This window comes from Sebastes fasciatus, chromosome 20 (genome assembly GCF_043250625.1).
Source record: "Sebastes fasciatus isolate fSebFas1 chromosome 20, fSebFas1.pri, whole genome shotgun sequence".
NCBI lineage: Eukaryota > Metazoa > Chordata > Actinopteri > Perciformes > Sebastidae > Sebastes > Sebastes fasciatus.
In genome coordinates this window covers 1,948,653-1,970,708 of record NC_133814.1, presented here as the reverse complement: position 1 = coordinate 1,970,708, position 22,056 = coordinate 1,948,653, and the positions used below count along the sequence as shown (strand labels likewise).

General features: G+C 42.2%; 1 protein-coding gene across 1 annotated transcript; it reads right to left on the bottom strand.

Annotated features, from left to right (window-relative positions):
• Positions 1–616: 616 nt before the first annotated feature.
• On the bottom strand, positions 617–21,562 carry bsk146 (brain specific kinase 146). Its single transcript, XM_074619857.1, has 5 exons — positions 21,201–21,562; positions 8,111–8,370; positions 7,793–7,995; positions 6,264–6,455; positions 617–6,177 (listed from the first exon to the last, which is right to left on the bottom strand). The coding sequence occupies exons 2-5, from the start codon at positions 8,280–8,282 to the stop codon at positions 5,395–5,397; spliced, it is 1,350 nt and encodes a 449-aa protein (XP_074475958.1). The 5' UTR covers positions 8,283–8,370; positions 21,201–21,562; the 3' UTR covers positions 617–5,394.
• Positions 21,563–22,056: the final 494 nt, after the last annotated feature.

Below are 22,056 nucleotides of genomic sequence, written 5' to 3'. Positions count from 1 at the left end.
TGGTCAAAGTCTCCCGTCACAGAATAGATTTTTTAAAGCCTGTAAACAGAGCCATGAGGAGGAGCAGAAGTCTAGTGTTCTCTCAGAACACTTGAATTACAATATGCTGAAAGGTTATTATGGGATTTTTAGCCAATGATGCCAAAAATATACTGACTACTGCTGCTTTAAAATTAATCTTTTCTGGGGGTTTTTTGGAGGTCTAAATTCACTTTTTCATTTTTTTTTTTTTTATTAATAGCCAATGAAGGAAAAGAAAAGTGATAATAATCATAATCTTAGTCAAACCATATTACTTAAAAAAAATAAAATAAGCATATAGGGTATAAGTAGACAACAAAAAGCGTTCAAGAGTGGACATGGACACATGTAAACGGACGGATATCAATAATGACAGAAAACAACGAGCTGACAACATAAAACTGACATAGAAAATAATGCCCCTTTTTTGTTAAACTGTGTAAGATGGGGTGTAGGGAAGGGCTGGGATTGTAATATAAAGATGACAGTAGTGACGGGGCGGCATTTAGCTCACCGGAAGATTAAGAGGATCAGATATGAGACATTTTTATTGAATTCCGTGATTTGGTTTAATAAATCAAGATGAATTAAAATCCAAAGATCACTCCAACAAGAATTCTCATTTTATTGACTAAATCTCAGTTTACAGGAAGACAGTTGTATTGCAAAGACAGAACCGGATACGAGTTCTAGTGCTGTGTGTCTACTCACTAAAACTCCACCAAAATCATGATGCTTTTGAAATAAGTCACTGTACAGAAAGACACTGGAACTCCGTCACAACAACACATTATTACGTTATGGATGAGCTGAGGAGGCAGCAGCGACCCATTCAGCCTTGTCGCAGAGAAGAAAAGGGAAAGTGACTCGTGGTTCCCTTTAATGTCTAGTTCGGTTTGACTCATCCTTCCTCCCGGGTCAGGTGTCCTCAGCTGCAGCGGATACTGGACCTGATCCTAACAAACCACTAAATATCCACTCTAACATGCTGTTGTCTTATTGTTATTTCAGTGGTGGAGCCGAACAGATGAAATCACTTTTACACACAAATCCCTGTCTTTATCTTCTGTTTTAACGGGCTGCTCTAAACCGTTTAGCTGATGGTAGAAGATGTTTGCTCGTGACCGAAATTGGACTAAAATGAGCCCTCTACTCTAGTGGGCCGAAGTAATGATGAAACCAGCCAAAAGCGTGAAGTATAAAAGTAAGTAAGGATTTCAGAACACACTGAAATACAGAGCATACGCAACTCTGTCAAGTTAAAGGTACCTGTGGAGTTTTTGGACTACCTTTACCAAAGAGCAGTACACTTCAAGTTTATTTATGAAGTATACTTAAATAAAGTTCAAGTATATATTTTCCAAGTATACTTAATGTAGTAAGTATACTAATATCAATGTACTAGTAGTATACTTGTAAGTGTACTGCTTTAATATTGGACTAAATTGGCCCACTTTTTAGTTTATAAAAGTATACATTAAGTGTAAGTATTGTACCGATAGTATACTAGTTTTATACTTGTGGCCCACTTTTTACTTCATGAAGGTGCACTTTAAAGTATACTCTCTTCTAGACTACTAGTTTAATACTTTTTATACTGCAAGTATACTTGTATATATTTGTAGCCAACTTTATATTTTATGAAAGTACACTTTAAAGTATACTCAGTAAACTACGAGTTAAGTAACTCACTTACTAACTAACTTGATGAAAAGATTAAGTACAAGTATAAGCCAAGTATACTTAGACTTTTCTGTATACTTGTCAGTTTGATACTTAAGTATACTTTTGTTAAGTATATTTCTGATAAGTACATAAAAAGTATAAGTATACTCTTATTTTAAGTTTTAAAGAAGTACACTAATAGCACACTTGAATAAACTTCTTTTTGGTAAGGGTAGTAGCCTATGAGCAAAGTGCGTAAAGGATGCACAATTGGTGCACAAACGCGAGTAGCACAACACACTTCCTGTCATCGGTTTTTAAGCTGACAATTAGTGGCACTAACACAACAAGAAAAGCAGCACTGTACCACATCATGTTTGTTTTCATGAAAACTCCACAGGGCACCTTTAATATACAGTAACTCCTGCACAACATGTGAAGCAGTTGGTTAGCTATCTGAGGGAAGGTGATGGCCAATGGGGTGGCCAGGTTTTGATCTCTATTCTGGCCACTAGGGCTGTCATTTTTTATCTGAAATTTGAACTACCTTTTGAACACGATAAAGAAAATTAATATTCAATCTTTGATGATTTGACTGAATTCAAAATTCTCTGTGTATGAACACGAATGTCAAAATACACTGTGACTCTGATATACTCTGTATCAGTTAACTACACAGTCGTTGTTGTCTTTGCTAACACAACATGGAGGAAACGAGAAGCGGTGCTGAACAGATAACCATGAGAAGTAATGTGTGGAAGCATTTTGGAAATGACACCACAGATGGAAAACCTGGTAGATAAAGGTGAAGCTGTTTACTGCCGAGAACACAGATGCTCGTGTTAGCATTATTACCACGACAACTAATCTGAAGTCAAATGTTGTTGTTGTTGTTGACGCTCACTCAAGTAGTGGAGGCACAGAAAAAGAACACAATGTCAGCGTATTGTTATGATTAAACTATGTGGGTTGTGTTCCATAGAATCTGAACAAATTCCATGTTAATTCTCATTTATTTTTTTCAAAAAGTGTCAGCCCTAAAGGCCTTCACCAGCCAGCCCTTAGCCCAGCCACTGGCACATTTTCACTTGACTTATAGAGAAGCTAAGTCCCGCCCCTTCCGGCGGACCACCATGGGACCTTATTTCAGAAAAAATATGAACGGTAGTCAACGGAGAGAGATGAATATTATTTTCATCCCTTTTGAATTTCTCCATGAATCACACATAGGGCCTATGTTGTTGTCAATTCAAAACATCATTTTGTAAGTCAAGAACGTCTCCGTTTGTCGTTATCAGACTGTGAAATACATCATTAGAAAGACGACACACCCTTAAGTGTGGTAGTGACGTCTCTCTCTCTGAAGCTACCATGTCATCCAAACATCATCTGTGTGATTCACGGAGTAGATCAAAAAAATATTTATCTCTCTCCGTTGACTACCGTTCATATTTTGTCTGAAATAAGGTACCATGGTGGTCCACAGGAAGGGGCGGGACTTTGCCTCTCTATAATGAGACTAAATCATTTATTAGGATGGACGTTTGACACACTGTAGGTCCACTGTAGATTCTGGGAGAGAAAGAATGACATGATGAGGTAATGTACAGGCGTGTGTAATCTCGTCTTCATATAGTCATGTGATACCACCCCGTCCCCGCCCCAGTGAATGTGCTGTGCTGGGGCTCACACAGTTAACGCTGCGGAGGCGGCGCAGCTCGCAGCTCGCCGATGGAGAGAAGCCTGCTATAGGAAACAGCACGGCTACAGTGTCCGTATCAGGACTGTCCTTTGTTCTGAGTCAGAAGGCTGCCAATGAGGTCAGAGATTGTCACAAGATGTAGTAATTTGCATACTCGCTCGCTGATCCGGGAGCAGCTTCGATGAACACGATCCAAACGGCTCGAACCGAGTTTAGCTGATCCTCGGTCAGGCGGATCCGAGCCGAGGCTACTGACCCTCACCAGATAAAGAAACATGTTGTTCACAGCTATCCTACATCTACGGAGTACTACAGCTTGTGACAGGAGAAACACTGAGCAGGTTTTCACAACAGAGCTTTAGCACATACAAGTTCATGCAGATTTATGTCTGGAAAGCAACACACAAAACGTCCATTCCTATGCATGAGCCATTTTTTTTCCTTCAAATTATTTATATTGAGTCAAAGAAAGGAATGGATTTTTCTCTGTTCATTTTAATTTGGTAGAAAAAACCCCATCTACGCCACTAAAGGTGGCAATTTAGACGCAAAAATGACATTATTGAATTCCCTACCGGTGGTTTAAATTCAAGCCTCTCGCTCTATGTCGTCATGCTTTGCTTTTTTTTCTGTTCCCGATGGTGGTGAGATGAGTACACGGCATTAATAGCAATACAAATACAACACACTGAATAGAAACTAATTCAACAGATTTTTTAGCCCTAGGATGTCTCAGGAGATCATGACGGCAATATTCACTCAGGGACATAATGCAAGAAATTGTGCTACGGCGAAAAATTCCACATCACAACATTTTACATTTCTTTTTATCCTTTTTTTCCCGTATTTTTTTTTTTTGTAAAGCCGGTTCAAATTCTTCGTAAAGGTAAGTTTGAGCTACTCCTCATGCAATTTATAAAAGGTGACTCTTTAACATCTTTTTTTTTTTTCCATCATCAGATTGAATTGAAAATGCTAAAGTGAACATTTCTCTTTTCTTTTCAGACAATAACATTTTTGCTAAAGGTTTCGGAGAAAACATGAGCAATACAAACTGAACTTTTTTTTGCGAAACGTTTCAAAAGAAAAGAGAAGCTATACAAACAGAACTTGGAGAGTGAGTAGAAAATCGTCTTCCAACAGTGAAGTAGATATGTTTGACATGAAGAACAGAGACATCATAACCCTTCTCTCAGTCTAGTCTGTCACTCATGAACACGGTTTTATATTCTGTCTGAGAACCTTTGGCCAAACCTCATACGGATATGTACAGCAGCCAACCGAATGGAACACCGAAACACAACAAACGAAAAACAAAGAAAGCTGCTTTACAAAAAAAACAATAGAAAAAATTGTTTTTAGATTCAAATAAATAATAAAATTCTCAAAGCAAAATCAATCCACCTCTTCTGGATTCAAACACACAGTAATACACACGACAACACACGCTCACACTTTCACATTTTTGTTACACGTGAAACATTTAAAACCGCCGCACGCTCGTTTTTAGCTTACAAGGTATTTCATGAACTGTTTTAGTCTTCTTCAAAAATACAAATCCTCTGTCCCGTGGCGTACCGCGGTCCCGTCCTGAAGAGATCACACAGCACTCCGACACTTCTGTGTCTCCATTTGCTTTTTTTTTGCTGGAAGTATTGCTTTAAGAAATACATTTTGGTCTTTCGGATGGTTTTTAGTGACAGAATCTCTAACGGAAGCAATTTTTCACTTTTCCTCTGGGTTTCATGAAATTTGCAGGTCATTGAACTCAAAGTGTAAATGGGGGCTTCTCACGGAGTCTTTGAACTCCAGACCGTATGAGGAATGTATTCATTCTACGAATACTCTCTGTTAAGACTTCTGTGTGCTCTTCCTCTCCAAAGATGTTTAGAACAGGATACGTGTTAGTACTCATTGTCTTCTTTTTCCATGCATGCACATCTACGTGGTTGGATGAGAGGTATAAAAGTGTGTACCAGCGAGTCTGTGACAATGTTCTGACGCTCTCAGACGCAGATTTCGATGGGCGTGGCCACCAGCATGCGGCCACCGGGTGAACTGTTCTCTCGCGGCATTCGATCGTAACTGTTGGTGGACGACACGGAGCTGTTGGTGGAGACGGACACGAAATGGTGTCCGCCGTTCGGTTCCATCATCCCGCCCTTAGCCCCGCCGCCGCCGCTCCCCCTCTCCACCGCCACCGGAGACATGGGAGAGAGAGGGGACAGCGGGGAGAGAGGAGATAAAGTCTGCTGCTTCATCCTCTCCACAAGGAGCTCCTCGTCTTCTTCCCCGGATGAAGATGACGAGATAGTGCCGTCCACCTCTCCCCGCACCCCTCCTCCTCCTCCTCCACCTCCACCGCCTCCTCCTCCTCCTCCGCCGCCAACCCTCTCTCCACCGCCTCCGCCGTTAACGTTACCGTTGCCGTTGTTGTTGTTGTTCTCTGCGTCCAGCATCCAGGAGTGGCTGAAGTACCCGAAGACCTCTTTAACGGAGCAGCGGCGGTCCTGCTCCACAGAGAGCAGCCGGCGGAACATGCGGAGGGCCTGCTCGGTGAAGCGCCTCCACTGGGACGGCACCGTGTTCGTCCTCCTCCTCTGCCAGCGGATGAACTCCTGGTAGAAGGAGTCGGAGGGCAGCGCCTTCTCCCAGGGGAAGTTGCCGGTCAGCATGCAGAAGAGCAGCACGCCGAAGGCCCAGACGTCAGTGCTGTAGTCCACGCAGAAACCCTCGTGGCGGGACACGTCGCAGAGCTCCGGGGCCGTGTAGGGTATGGTCCCGCTCACCTGCGGGGGGGGGGAACTCAACGGGTCAACGCCGTGGTCGACACGAGACAAGAACTTTAGAGGTCACAGACTGAAATGGTACTCACTCTTTTCACAGGCGAGCCAGCTCGGCGGGTCATGCCGAAATCAGACAGCTTGACCTTGCGGCACTCTCGGTCAAAAATGAGGATGTTTTCAGGCTTGATGTCCCGGTGGACCAGCTTCTTACAGTGCAGGTAGTCTAGAGCGATGGCTACTTGGTGCACACAGCGCTTTGCCACCGCCTCTGGAAGACCAACCTGGAAGAACGGACAATCAGAATGTAACACACAATACATACTAGGGCTGGGACGATTCACCTCTCTCCTGATTCAATACTATCACAATACTTGTATATGTTTTGCGATTTTTAAGTATTGCGATTCGATATCACGATTTATTGTGATTTTTGTCAACTTTTTTAACACTAGACCATGGGGAAGAAGCTGAATCAGACACTTCTAGGGACTTTTATTTTGGAAAATCTCTAAATTAATCCAGTAAGAATGTTTGATTTTCAGCATGTGTGTAGTCAGAGATGTCCTGAAGTCAAATATATCAGGATCATTGCCAGGAAATTTTTATTACATTTTTTTCCAGCAACCCAAAAATCAAAGAATAAAGACATTTCCCTCACAGATTAGTGGTATTTTCTTTTTAATTTATAAGGGACATGTAATGTTTTATACTTCTGGTGAATATAATCCAATCAATCTTATTTCCATATATGTATTTTGTAGATACAGTTCCCTTTGTTAACACCTTATTTTGAAAAACAGACGTAGTCCCACGTGTCTACCTCCTCTAACTTCTCCAAGGTGGTCTCTAGCTCTCCTGTCAGCTCCTTTCTCTTTATCCATCCATGATCAGCTCCATCGGGGCCGTTTCAATGGATTTAACATAAATGTCAGTATATGGGTGCTCTACAGTTGTAGCATCGGCCCATTTGACCACGGAGACCAGAGCGACGGCCGGCTCGACCGCACGTTACCGCGATACGATAACGTTTCCTGTCCGTGACAGAGTTAGCATGCAGCTTTAGCTCTGCTCTGTCTAGCTCTGCTTTTTCTGTCAATGTGTGGAACCCAAAGTGTTTCCATCCTTTACTGGATGTGTAGTGTTTACCACGCTGGATTTAACATGTGAGGGTGCAGTTCGTATCCACGACGACCCGCCAACGTTTTATACTTTCTGCGGTTTGTTTTGGTTGACGGATACGGAATGGATATGAGGTCACGTTACTCAGACTACAACAATAAAAGCAGTAACTTCCTTCCACCTCCACATAGACTCAGATGAAGCAAATATATCGATTCTGGCATTAAAAAAATCTATTTCAAAATCGTAAAAAAAAAGAATTGCGATACATATAGTAGGTAAATCGATTTTTTTTTCCCACCCCTAATACATACGGTATATACAACAGTAAAATATGCATCACTGTACTGGCTGACTTCCTCACTGATCTGATGATCTAACACCCAGCTGTGTTTGAACTTCTGAAGAACTTGTCGAGATGGATATTTTTACTAAAAGAATGAAAATCAATGATGCAAAGAGGCAATAACCAGAATAAATAAAAACTAAGATGGAGCACCTGTGGAGGAATGATATCGAAGAGGTCCCCTGCCAGAGCATACTCCTGTGCAAACACGTAGTAGTCGTCCGTCTCGAAGGCGATGCCGAACATGTTGATGATGAAAGGACAGGGAGACAGGTAGAGGGAGATGCTGTACTCCCGCAGGAACGACTTCAGCTTGGTCGTCTTCTTCTTCAGGAACTTCAGGGCCATTTTTGTACCTTATGGGGCGAAATGGAAAAAAAATAACCACATGGTCTTTTGAGTTTGTTTTTTTTGCAATTTTAGAGCAGCAGGATATTGTTTGTGTGTACGTGTGTGTTGGTGTCCCCTCACCTCTGATCTTGTGGATGACCAGGTCCACCTTGCCGTAGGTGCCCTTGCCCAGCTCCCTGATCACCTCGTAGTACTTGTTGACCTCCAGCCTCTCCAGGTTCTGGGCTGCGATCAGCTGCAGCTCGTCCAGGATGTCCATGTTGGCTCGAGACACCAGCGGAGAGGAACTCATGCTAGGTTCTGCTTTAGGGGACGGACCGTGAGGAAACACTGGGGAACGGACGCTCAGGTGGGACAGGAGCAGCTAACAGCTGGTGTCGCTGTACAGAAAATGAGAGAGGAGGACACACATTTTTAACTTGACGTATGAAGCTCATTTTTATTCTTATATTTATTAGTATTATTGTTGTTGTTTTATAATTGTAGTGAATTAGAATATTTTATAATAGATTAAAATATTTATATATACCTTCATGTAATTAATATGCAATAAACCTACAACAATGCTGTAAAAACAATAAATATGCCTAATAAAAATCACATTATAATTACACATATAATTATAAATAATCATCATTATATTATTATTATATCATAAAGGTTGCAAAATGTAAAAAGATAAATAAAATGCTACTAAATAAATGAACATAATTAAATGTATTGATGTGATGTAAATGTGTGAAATAGACTGGACATTTGACATGTGTGGTGGAAAACTGCTACAGGCAGTAAGGCTGCTACAGGCCTATGTTAATCATTGTAAAGCTACACATATATAACTACAGTTGTTGTCATAGAAGGGTTAATGTCGAATCATTCTGACGGTGATAGTGACCTGACCTCGGGAAAGTGCAGGAACAGTCAGCATGACATTAGACTTTGATACTGAGGTATCTTGTTTCTATTTGTATTAGACCAGAACAGGCCAGATCAGGGAATTAAGGGAAAAAGCTTTCAGAAGGGGATTAATCATTACCTCAATCAAGGGTGTGTGTTATGTTTGATATACTGATGTGCTCGAAAATACAAATCAGTTCTTGTGTTGACAGCAGAGACGCAAGGCTCAGATCTTTTATGCAAATAAAGGGTATTTTGCATCTCCATCAACTTCTCTCTCCTGAGTCCGATTTTTCAGCTACATATTTGGCGTCACTAACAGGATCAAAATGTCTTTTCTTTTAAGAATTAAAATGATTTTATGGTATTTTAATTACTAATTCTTATTTTCTATGTGCTGTTTTTAAAAAAAATACATTTAATTAATTAATAAATGTATTTAAGGTTTCTTTTTTACTACCATGAATTATATTATTGTAGTATTTATTAGCTTAAATTTTAAATAATTAATTAAATAATTATTTTTTTATCATTTATTTTTTTCTCTGGGTGGGAGGAAGGCTGGACTGGTTTCTGTGTGGCAGTGAGAAGCGATGTGTATATGTATGTACATATTATTAAATGTTAAATGTAAGATATAATTTTTTTGTATTATGGCACCGGTGTTATGTTTGTTATGCTATGTTTGAAAAAAGAGGAATAACAAGAATTAAAAAAAAATTAATTAAAATGAGATTACAGGTGTGTTTACACGATGCCCTGTTTGGCCTTGTTAGTCCCATTCATTGTGTCCAGAGTGTGGAGGGCAGGCAGCTCCATCAAACACACAACTTATAGGTGTGCTGGGATATAAATAGGAGTGTGTGTTTGTGAGATTTCTGCTGGTTTTGAAGGTCGGCGACGGACAACAAGCCTTCCATGATGCAACTCACAGATCTGCTGCTCTGATCTGCAGCCTGATCGTCACTGAAAATGATAATTATCTGCAGTGAAGGCTTAAGTAATTCTAAATGCTACTCGCCAAGGGCAATGCTAGAGCTGAGCTGTGAGCTGAGTCACACACACACGCACACACACAAACACACACACACAGAGCCAATACCAGTCCTTTCTAGCAGATCCATTCCTTGCTGCAGTGTGATTATTCTTAGTGATTGCTTTTCTTTTTTTTCTTCCTGAGCAGCGATACCTGGCAAGTCCTGACCCTCACTCTGTTGATCCAAGCACATGTGGATGAAATACAGGAGTTTGCACATGCACACATGCACACACGCACACACACATTACATAACCTGAAGTTCTGGAAAGCAGCCTCTCTCCATCCCTGAGCAGACACTTGTGAATCTGCCTTCCCGTCACTCACAGGAGAACCAGTAACACTCGGGCTGCTGTCCACGCTGTATTTATTTACAGCACCTTCTTTATCATTGACACATATCCATGTCAATCTATGCACACATTACATTTATCGGATATTCTTCAAAGAGTTAAATGTCTTTCCACCATCAAGGATGCAGAAAATAACATTCTTATATGGGCTGAGCGGCTGTCATAACCTGCTTCATCACGTTAAGTCACCAACACTCTAATGCAAGTACCTTGTCCTCCCCTCCACAGGCCTCTGTGTTCCTCTGTGGGAGTGTCATATTTTTTGTGTGAAGCGGACTGGAAGAGCAGTTGACACCAGCAGGCGAGGAGGGATGAGTCAGTTTGGGTGATAGATGGCAGCGCAGAGAGGATGTACTGTACCTCTCTCTCTAGGATACATGCGATAAACACACACACACTTATGTGCACGCACACATGCGCAGCAGGGAGGGCGGGGAGTTGTAAACAGAGAAGGCCATTTGTTTCTGTCCAGGATCAGAAGTGCTTACTGTGGCACTGCAGGATATACATGTGTGACACTGTGTGTGTGTGTGTGTGTGTGTGTGTGTGTGTGTGTGTGTGTGTGTGTTGGTTCTGCAGAGGAATCCTGGATATCTTGTTGGACATCATGATCAAGTTTGTTGTCTTAGCTTTCAGGGTAGTCGTGTCACAAGAATTTAAATTTTTATGTTACTCTGCGCGGATGACAAATATCCTGCGACCACGTCTTCAGTCAGCATGTTTAGGTACACACTAGGGCTGCACAAGTAATCCAATATCAAACACGATCACGATTTTGGCTTCCCACAATTAAATAAACATGATCGACTGCGATATTGACGTTTATTACACGGCTGTGTTGAATACTCGATTCTGATTGGTCAATCACGGCGTTCTGCGGTCTGTAATTTCTGTATAACGGATCGTTGCTATGTATAACAGACCGTTTCTATGGGCACAGCTCTGATGTCAGACTCTGGAGGACCATTTTTGTGTCAAAATATTGATTTCTTCAGTAAGTAGCCGTGTAATAAGCGGGATTATGTACAGCTAGTGGGTCATTGTTGTGAAAGAATCCCCTTCAGGGCGATGAGAGACCACTCCGCTTCGTGTCGGAGCATCATCTCCCTGTTGGGGATTCTTTCACAACTATGACCGGCTTGCTGTACATTATCCCTTACTTAAATTATATCACGTAATAATATTATGTTGCGATTGTAAATGCGTTGAATTCAGGTGAAGAAAAACTTATTTTAAAGGGGACATGTAATGCTCATTTTCAGGTTCACACTTGTATTTTGGGTTTCTACTAGAACATGTTTACATGCTTTAATGTTCAAACAACACATTATTTTTCTCATACTGTCTATCTGTATTCACGCTGAGTCTGAAACAATCCGTTTTAGTGCATTTCAAAGGAATTGCAATGAATTGTGTTGCTGGGAAACAGCTTGGGTCCATGTTTACTTCCTGCCAGCTGATGTCATTCACATAGATAAATAGTAACTTTATTAATCCCGAGGGAAATTCACATACACTGCAACAGGAAATAAACCGGGACACATTTAGAATGTTTACGTTTAAAACTGTGAAATTGTCTAAATATTGTAGATTTGTGACATCACAAATGTACAGAAATCTGGCGGACCGCTTTTGTGTCAGAATATTGATTTCTTCAGTAAGTAGCCGTGTAATAAGCGGGATAATGTACAGCTAGCGGGTAATTGTTGTGTAAGAATCCCCTTCTATCTGGGTTTATTTCACAATGATGATCGGCTCGCTGTACATTATCCCTTACTAAGTAACTGACTGATGCTGCACTTCGCGGAGGGGTCTCTCATCACCCTGAAGGAGATTCTTTCACAACAATTACCCGCTAACTGTACATTATTCCACTTATTACATGGCTACTTACTGAAGAAATCAATATTTTGACATAAAAACGGTATTTTACAGTCCGACATCAGAGCTGCGCCATAGAAACGGCCTGTTATACATAGAAACGGCCTGTTATACATAGAAACGGTCTGTTATACATAGCAACGGTCTGTTATACATAGCAACGGTCTGTTGTACATACAAATGGTCTGTTAAACATAGCAACGGTCTGTTATACAGAAATTACAGACCGCAGAACGCCGTGATTGACCAATCAGAATCGAGTATTCAACACAGCCGTATAATAATGTATATTTATAAGCTAATATTTAAGAGATGCTACATTATTAACTTTTTAGCATTCAGACCAGATGCTTGACCTAATGTCTAGAACAGACATCACACACACTCTCTCCTACCTGTCTTTATGCTCTCAGCTCTGTGTTGGCCGGTCAGATGAACATCCACGTGTGTCAGCCTGTGTGAGTGAGTGTGTGTGTGTGTGTGTGTGTTTACCACAAAGAGATCTGCATCTGTATTTATATAGAAGCAGGATTAGACTCGTAGCTGAATGAGTCATCAGGTCAGGACAAATGTCGGCTCTCCATGTGGAGAGGAAGTCTGCCATCCCACTCTCTCTCTCTGTGTGTGTGTGTGTGTGTGTGCTGCGTCACATAGGCTCAGTGTCAACAATAGAAGTAGCTCAATGCACAACTAGCTGTATTTCACAAGCATTTCACATCCTTGGTAGAAACAACTGCAGAGCCAATGATTGGACCTTTGCAGGGTGTAAAATTTGACAGATAAAATAATTGGGATGTACTCATTGTAAACAATCCATTTACCCTTTATATCACATTTTTATTTATATTGCACCTTCACACGAATACATGTAAAACAATATTCTTCTAAATGAAAACTCTCTTTTTTTAGAGGAAAAAAATGGCAGAGCTTACAGGTCCAGGTGGAAAAAAAAAATCAATCTTTAGGTATTTCTCCAAAAGAGAAGGAAGGGTAAGAAGTTAACCTATGTAGCATGATTTATAATATGAAATACATTTACATCAAAGAAAACCCTTTTAATACTTCAATAAACTAATGGTAGCATACAGTGGAGGATGAAGAACTCAGATTAGGGGTGTCAATAATTAACCGTTTGACCGTTAACCGACATTAAGCATTTTAACCGATTAACACTATCGGTTAAAACGGTCAAAAGAAATATTAATAATGAATTAAAAAGCTGAGCTTGTAGTTTGGTAGCATTTGTAGTTGTAGTTTGGTAGCATTTATTCACCGACAAATAAGGTGTACACACACTGCTACACCTACGTTCACAACTAGAACACCACCAACAACCTCACACTCACCGCCAACACACACACGTGGTCTGTTGGAAACTCACTAAAGTTACGTAGACTACGTGTGCGGCGGCGAACACGAAGCCTCCGGCAATGCTAGAGCTGCTAACGTAGCACAAACACACACACTGTTTGTTGGACACTCGCTAAAGTTATGCCGGGCAGACACACAGCTGACAACCTGCTAAACTAAACTAAATGTGCGGTGGAGACTTTTACTGGGAAAGTGTCTGCTAACTGCTAGCTACTGCCTGCTAACAGTATTAACTGGTGACTTTAGGCTGAAAGCGTCCTGTTGCTCATAACTTACATAATTGGTTGTCATAGCTAATAAACACAGATGAGTATGTATTTAAAATTGATTAAAGTCAAATTGAAGGCTTTTACAAGAACACAGCTACGAGCAACCACGACGCATTCGGCTGAGCGTCACCAGTTAGCTCTGTTAGCAGACTCTTTGTTTGTGTTCTGTTTGTGATGGCGACCGAATGATGTTTACTTTGTGGTCATTAGGTTGCCCTAGTTAGAGCAACTAATATTCCACAATGATGCCACAGTTAGTTGATTAAGTTAATTTATTCTGTGGGACGAGAGACAGTGTCTCAGCCTACTAACGTTGTTAGCTAACGTTAGCTAACGTTAGCTAAGCAGTTTTAACTTGGCTGATGTTACTTGATTCACCATGTCAGGCTAATGTTAGACAGCTGAGAATTGCTCAGGTTCTTCTAGACATTGTTGTCAAAAGTAACGTTTGGTTGTGTCCTATAGCCTACCACGGGCTCTCAACCTTTTGTAACTTGAGGCCCACTTCTGATTTATGAACAATTTCCGAGGCCCACCTTCCCAAATAAATGACAGACTGGGCTATAAATATGTGTTATGCCACTGTCAGGTGTAATGACCCACATAAATATTCAGCTTACCCTCAGCCATCACTGCCTGACATTATGAACCCAACATATTCAGGGTCATATTTCCTCACCACATGCTGCTGTGGAGCTTTTACTGGTGCAGGGTTGTTTCCAAAAACACTTTTTAGTTTCAAAAACCACTCCATTTTGTGTCACTGCATCCAAGAACGTTATGTCTGTAAAGGGGAGACTCGTGGGTACCCATAGAACCCATTTTCATTCACATATCTGGAGGTCAGAGGTCAAGGGGACACCTTTGAAAATGGCCATGCCAGTTTTTCTTGGCCAAAATTTACCGTAACTTTGGAGTATTATTTTCGTGCTCTTCCCGACAAGCTAGTATGGCATGGTTACCAATGGATTCCTTAGATTTTCTAGTTTCATATGATACCAGTATCTAAACTCTAGCTTAAAAACTGAGCCCGCTACAACCTCTGAAAGACAGAAGAGCAGCCATCAGATTTTGAAGAGTTAATCACCGCGACGACTACCTCAACAACCAAATAAAGGACAATATATGGCTTGAGATCAACCAGAAGCTGGGATATGATAAAGATGGTAATGTCGCTGAAATGCACTCGCTAATGTTAGCATCAAATTTGGTGTCTGATTTGTCTGATTAGTTTATGTATTGTGTAGTTATAACGTTAGCCCCTTAAACATTCTGTCTGGAGAGGTTTTAGTTGTGTGGAGTGGACACTGGCACTATTTAGGAGGAAACTCAATGGGCCTCATTGATGAAAATGCAACACTAGGGATGTCCTTAATTAACCGTTTAACCGTTAACCGACATTAAGCATTTTAACCGAATAACGCTATCGGTTAAAACGGTTAAAAGAAATGTTAATAATTAATTCAAAAGCTGAGAAAAACTGGTCACTTGAAGGAGAAAAGCTGGTCCACCTTAAGAGGCGGAACCGGAGTAACAGATACAGGAAGTTAGCTTCCGTCTATAGCTCACTTGAGCGGAGGAATTGTAGCCTCGTAGCATTTATTCACGACAAATAAACTGTACACACACTGTCTGCTACAGCTACGTTCACAGCTAGAACGCCACCGACAACTGTCGGAAACTCGCTGAAGTTACGCCGCGCTGACAGAGCGTATGTGTGAGTACAGCGAGCACGGAGCCACCGGCAATGCTAGCAGCTGCTAACGTAGCACAAACACACACACTGTTTGTAGTGCAATCACTATCGTTACTCCGGGCTCCGAGCTGACAACATGCTAAACTAAACTAAATGTGCGGTGGACACTTTTACTGGGAAAGTGGCTACCTCCTAAATTAACGCTCCCGGACAGTAAACTGGAGACAGTGAACGCAGCATAGGCTACGCTCCCTTTACGGGTGAACTGGAGACTCCGTTGTCTGTTGTCCTCATACACTGCAGCTGGTACATCGCTGCATGCGAGGCACAAATCTTGTCACAGCAACAATAACTTGCACCTGAATTGTTGTGCATAGTTATCATGTGGAAAATTTGCATGCAGATTTTGACATTGCACTGGTGAGAAACGACTTTTAGTCGGCATTGTTAACTGAATATTTCTGGGTTGTGGACACACACAAGCATTTTGAAGATGTTAACTTGTGCTATGGTCTATTGTGACGGAGATTTCCCCCTAGTCCTTGACATTTTAACAAATATCACTGATTAATCCAAAAAATCAATCAATAGATTAACTGATGGTGAAAATAATTGTTGGTTGCAAACCCTCGTAATTATAAAACAAAATCTGTCTAAAGATGTGTGTGGCTTTAAACCAACCGTTTTTTACAAAATCCTACTTTCCTCTTCGGGACTGCACCTGTACAGTCTTTCTACACAGGCTTTTTAAATACTGGAAACAGACACAAAATACACAATGTTCCTTTCAAGTGAGCACACATCCAGCCCTCCCTTCCTCCTCCTCCTCCTCCTCCTCTCTCAACACTGTGCCACCAGGTTTAATACTCTGCGGAAACACAGCGGCGACCAGGGGGCCGCAGCCGACTAAATCCCAGACTGCTTATGCAACCGGCGGGCAGAGCCGATCGCCCGAGCCAAGACGATGAACACAACCCACCGCGTCCACCCCCGCCGATGCAGCAATGCTGCCCCCTGAACAATTAGAGCCAACGCCGTCTTCATCCTTTTTTTCAATGACCTTTCAGTTTTCCTGATACACGAGCCGCCGACAAACACATTCCTGTTTCCCGTGTGAGGAGCAACTGCAACACAGGCCATTAAATTGGATTCCCGCATAGGATTCTGTTTACAAAAAGCTGGCATGACCAGAAGTAAGTGACTGCTGCACGCACACAGAAAGCAACGTGTTTGTGAGTGTGAGCGTGCATTGACAGGGAGCGGTGTATTGGAGAGGAAATAATGAGAGAGGAAAGAGAGGGAGAGCGACACACAATGACAAGGACTGTTGAGTAGCAAAGTACCAGCAAGTGTGTGTGTGTGTGTTGGCCAATATCAATACCACCAGCCAACAGCACCTACTGATATAATAGCAACTGAAATACCCAGTGTAGCAGATTTTTTGACCACATTTACAGCTCAGTCTAAAGGTCAGAAAAATAATTATTCATACTTCCTCCCTCTGTAACTGACCCCTGACCTCTGACCTCTGACCTTATTTTAATTAGAAATCTTTTATGGCCTAAAACCACATTCCAACCCTTCTCATTAACTAGTCGACAATCCCACATTCTGGCTTTAAAGGGGCACTCCACCAACAGTCGCATAATGTAATCTGTGGCTCTGGAAAATAACCCCTTATGATGTCATGATGATGTCATCAGAGTTATCTCATCTTGGACTTGGAGACTACAAATTTGTAATGGACAAACGTGCGTTACAAGCTGAAGGATGGAGTCTGAGAAACTCTAACAAAAAAGTCTGACGAAAGATTATATCAAGTCGCAGTATGGGAAATATGCAATCGAGGGTTTTGACCTACTGGGTACTAATATAACCAATATTAATATAATCTATACTAGGGTATTCACATGCTATCATTTACACCAGAATTACAGGTAACTCATGGAAGTTCATTTTTCGGTGCATAATAAGTGAATATATTGTATTTTTAGTCGTATATTGTTTTTCTTGGTAATTTTATAAAATGTCTGTGGAAAATGTTGATATTCCCGACAGCCTCATCTTTCTCCTCTGTCATTATGTCTTTGCATTTCCTGCATTATGTTACCCGCTAGCTAGCTTGCTAAACTGCTAGCCTCTGTGGTTTCTAGACACCGACAGTAACGTTAATATTGCCGTTGCTTAGCAGCGGTGTTCTTCACGACTTAACCACTTGAACGCCAAACATATCGAGTACATGACTTCCCATGTTGTAAACACGAGCTCACGAGTTTCATTTGAAGGCACCATAAGTCCAAAAACACTCTTGCATCAGCCTCCTAGTTGTGTTTCTGAATTGTAGTTCTTTTCTTGGTGATAAGAACTACAGAAGTGACAACAAACAAATGATTAAAATGACAGAAGCCTCCATTGCTGGCGGTCACATGTAAATGAAATCAAATCTGAACACTGGTTGAATCGAGCTCAGCTGTTTGTATCTGGTTTCATTTACAAAGCTAATTTGACGACAAGGTTAGCAGTGTGATCGACACTCTTCAGTCCCCCAACTAAGCGTGGTACGAAATCACCGGAGCCCTTTAAGCTATTATATTATATACAGTATTTAAAGATTCGCTTAGCAGTGTTTCTAGCATGTGTAGGTGAATGAAGAGAGTTAGTGTTACAGCATATCTGTACTTTTCTTCATCTTTAAATTTGACTTCTTGAAGTCTTGTCTTTAGCGTGAGGTTGCCAGGCAACCAGCAGCAGTGACCCCAAGAAGTCACCAAGTGCGGCCAAGAAATAGTTCTAGTGCATATCTCCCCCAAAAGGCCCTGTTCACACCTGGCATTAGAATGCGTCTCCAGTGACCACTTGTGATCCGATCTCACTTCCCCGCCCCATATGCAAATAACACGTAGTAAACACACGGCTGATACAGCAGACGTTGTGATGTAATATTACAGGAATGTCAGTAGTAATATCCAACATATATGTGAATTCTGGTAAATTTTATTAACATCAAAATATAAGGTTATTGTACCGGTGCCGCTGCCTTTGCTAGGCAACAGCAGGTACAGAGCTTCAGCGAGCCAGGGAGGAGAGCGTGCAGATGGGCGTCGGCTCCGTGCAAAGCACCGAAACAAAACCACCGACAGTATGATAATAATGCACTTTGCGTGCCTAGTCCGACAGTCTGTTAATGAGTGAGATTTAGAGGTGTTAGTGGGTGGATTTTTTCCCTTTAGATACGAGCCCTCAGGAAGAGCGCCGGGCTTTGAAGCAAATTTTCGTAGTGGCCAAACGGCGGTACTACAACTTCCGTGTCCGTGACGTGATGCCATCGGGCCCAAAAAGACTTTTCTCCATAGACTTCCATTGGGAAAGACGTCTGTAACTCAGCGGGTAATTTTTTTTTGAGGTGAATCAACTAAAGTATGAACAGTATGAACACTCTAATAGTCATAATTTAAATCATTAGGTTCTAAAAGTTGTAAAATGCACTAATAGCTGAATCCAGAGTTATTTCCCTTCCTCCGTCCATGTGAATGAGACCCAGACCGAGACTGGAGCGCGAGGGCTTAAGTTAAGTTAAGTTAAGTTAAAGGAAACGCTACTGCTCCTGCTCTATGGGCCCAACGGATGAGGAAGATCACTGGATGATCCGCGTACTTTATCACTCGGCTGTCGAGCACATTTTGGCTTCATGCTCCACTGAGACACTCTCATAGGAATGAACGGGAGCCTCCGAAGCTGGATCCAGTTCTCTTCCTAGTTCGTCATCCATGTTTGGACACAGCCAGGCTAGCTGTTTCACCCTGCTTTCAGTCTTTGTGCTAAGCTACGCTAATGGCCTCCGGGTTCTAGCTTCATATCTTGCAGACAGAGTGCTGTTCTCATCTAGCTCTCAGCAAGAAAGCAAACAAAGGTCACAACATATCAAACTCTCTACCAGTAGGGCTGCTCAATCATCCAGTAGCAGGCCTATATGTATCATGATAATATAACCACATTATGTTGAGCATCTACAAAGTTCTTCTGACCTCCAGCAAGCTCCAAATAACACAGTGAATGAATTATTGAAGGTTTTCTTTTACTCGTATGAAGACTTCGGTGTCATGTATAAATGCTATAAAAGTGGAACACGTGCATCTCTTCTCCGACGTCAAACATCATCTGCTCATATAAGCAACATCAGGACATCTCCCATCCTCCTCCCGGCTGACGTTATCACCGCTACCAGCAAGACGCCCGCTGGCGAGGACCGCTGAGCACTGGACCGTCTATATGTGGCCTACATTGTGATCTCTGACTCATCATGCTGGAGAGGATCTGGCGTGTGTGTGTACGTGTGTCTGCTTTTGTGTGCCATCAAGGAGCTTAAACCCACTTTGATCAGCTGTGTCTCGGGCTTAACACACACACACACACACACACACACACACACACACACACACACACACACACACACATACATGCAGTGACTCAGATGTATAAGCAATAGATGATTCATCTAAATTAGAATTAGAATTTAAAATGAAAGAATGAATTACGAGGTGGTTAATTCCTACATTAATATCGAGTATCGCAATATATGTTGTGATGCTTTATCGATTCTCCAAAACACTGTATTGATTTTGAATGAACAGTTTACAGTTTAGTCTATACTTTACTTCATTTGCAAAGAGATGTGCCCTCTGAAAGTAGTGCTATGATGTTGGATGTTACAGACTGTGATAAATGAAAATGCAGATCCCACTGTTCTGATTGCATCAAAAAGATTGTATGCATATGTTGGTGTGTTCTTTATACTATGAGAGTGTTCCGAAAATTAGATGGAAAAAAAATCACAATATATCGCAATGTATTGAATTGTAACCCCTGTATCGTGATACGTATCGCCAGATTGTTGCCAACACACAGCCCTATACTGTAGTAACAATAATGCAACATAATGGGTGCAGACACTTTGTCACAACCCTTAATTGTCATTAAGGAGGCACAAAAAACCCACTGCGCTTTGGTCCCAGCAAGCACTGAAAGCATGCATGTGGACGGAGGATGTAAACATCATGGACTCTTATTATTCTCCAGACATGCAGCTCCAGCTCTCTGTGGGGCTACGTCATGTTGGTTCACGTCCCACCTGCAGTGTGTCCTCAGACTGCTCTGACTCTGACTCTGAGGAAAATCACTTTAGTGTAACACAGCTCAGAGCTGAGTGACAGGCAGGCACACACACACACACACACACACACACACACACACACACACACACACACACACACACACTGCAGGTACCTGGCTGACCCCAAAACACAGGATGCATGGTGGGGGGTAGGGCGGATGGGGGGGTTGTGATGTGATCAACAACATAAATTCCACTCATGTTCTAAATCTAATCTAAATGCAGCATTTGTGTTGTTTGCTGAAGATAAATGGGATAACACACACACACGCACACACACACACACACACACACACACACACACACACACACACACCGTTGAGGAGCACAGCATTGTTTTCAGTGGATGTTCGTGCACAGAAAAGGCCTAATCGACCATGAACTGAATAGAAGGAAACCCAGTATAGTGCACAGAGGTTATTATGGGCTGGTAGCTGCTGCTCATCTAGTGAGTCAGATGCGGGTTAGTCTGGGTGCAGGTGAGGAGAGATGAAGCGTCGGTACCGGGCTTATTACCGGGTTTCTTCCGCCACTCACCCTTCAGTTGGTTCCCATAGGGAGGCTGTGGATTCCGCCCCGTCGGTCCAGACTGCTGCTGCTGCTGGTGGAGGATCTGAGGGCATACTACGGCCAGGTGAGCCGCCTGATGTCGGTGTGCTGTGAGAAGCCTCTGTGCAGCCGGTTGACGGTGGATGTGGCGCCGAGCATCCTGCACACTCCTCCGGCTCTGCGTCCTATTGTCTCCGCATCGCTCTGTCCTCTAGGATGGGAGGAGAGGAGGAGGAGAGGAGGGGAGGCAGCAGAGGAGAGGAGAGGAGAGGAGGAGGGGAGGAGGAGGAGAGGGTAGAAAGGGAGGAGGGGAGGAGGAGAGCAGAGTAGAGGAGCGCCAGTAGCGAGGAGAGGAGAGGAGGAGGAGGGAGAAAAGCCCGCCCCCCTCCTCTCCGCTCAGCCTATCGCAGCGCTGCTCCTCCGGGAGCCGCCGCTGCTCGCTGTCTCTGTACAGACTATGCTGCATTCAGGAGCAGTCGGAAATTTCAAAGGCAGGCAGGTTGGTTCAGTTCATTAAACGTTAAACCGGTGTAGTTCTTCTCTTCCTCCATTATCAACCACAATCACGCAACTTTCAGTGACTGTGACTAGATGTCTGCTGACAAAGTGAAAACAACATTTGAAATTCCTCATTTTTGTTTTCATAATACTGAAAACTACAAAATTATGTTAAAAGCTGCAGTGGGTAGAAATGGAGCAAATATGAGAATTTTTTTGTTTTTATAAAACGTTCCTGACAGTAGTGCATGAGATAGATAATAAAAAAAAAATCAAGTTCTTTGGTGTCCTCCGGTGTCCTCTGGTGCTCCAAACGGCATCTGCAAGATTTCACAGACCGGAGGAA

Coding starts and splice junctions, on each gene's coding strand:
- bsk146 (XM_074619857.1), bottom strand. CDS start 8,282: ATGAGTTCCTCTCCGCTGGTGTCTCGAGCCAACATGGACATCCTGGAC. Junction 7,996..8,110: donor GGTCATCCACAAGATCAGAG/GTGAGGGGACAC, acceptor TCGCCCCATAAG/GTACAAAAATGGCCCTGAAG. Junction 6,456..7,792: donor TCGATATCATTCCTCCACAG/GTGCTCCATCTT, acceptor CCGTTCTTCCAG/GTTGGTCTTCCAGAGGCGGT.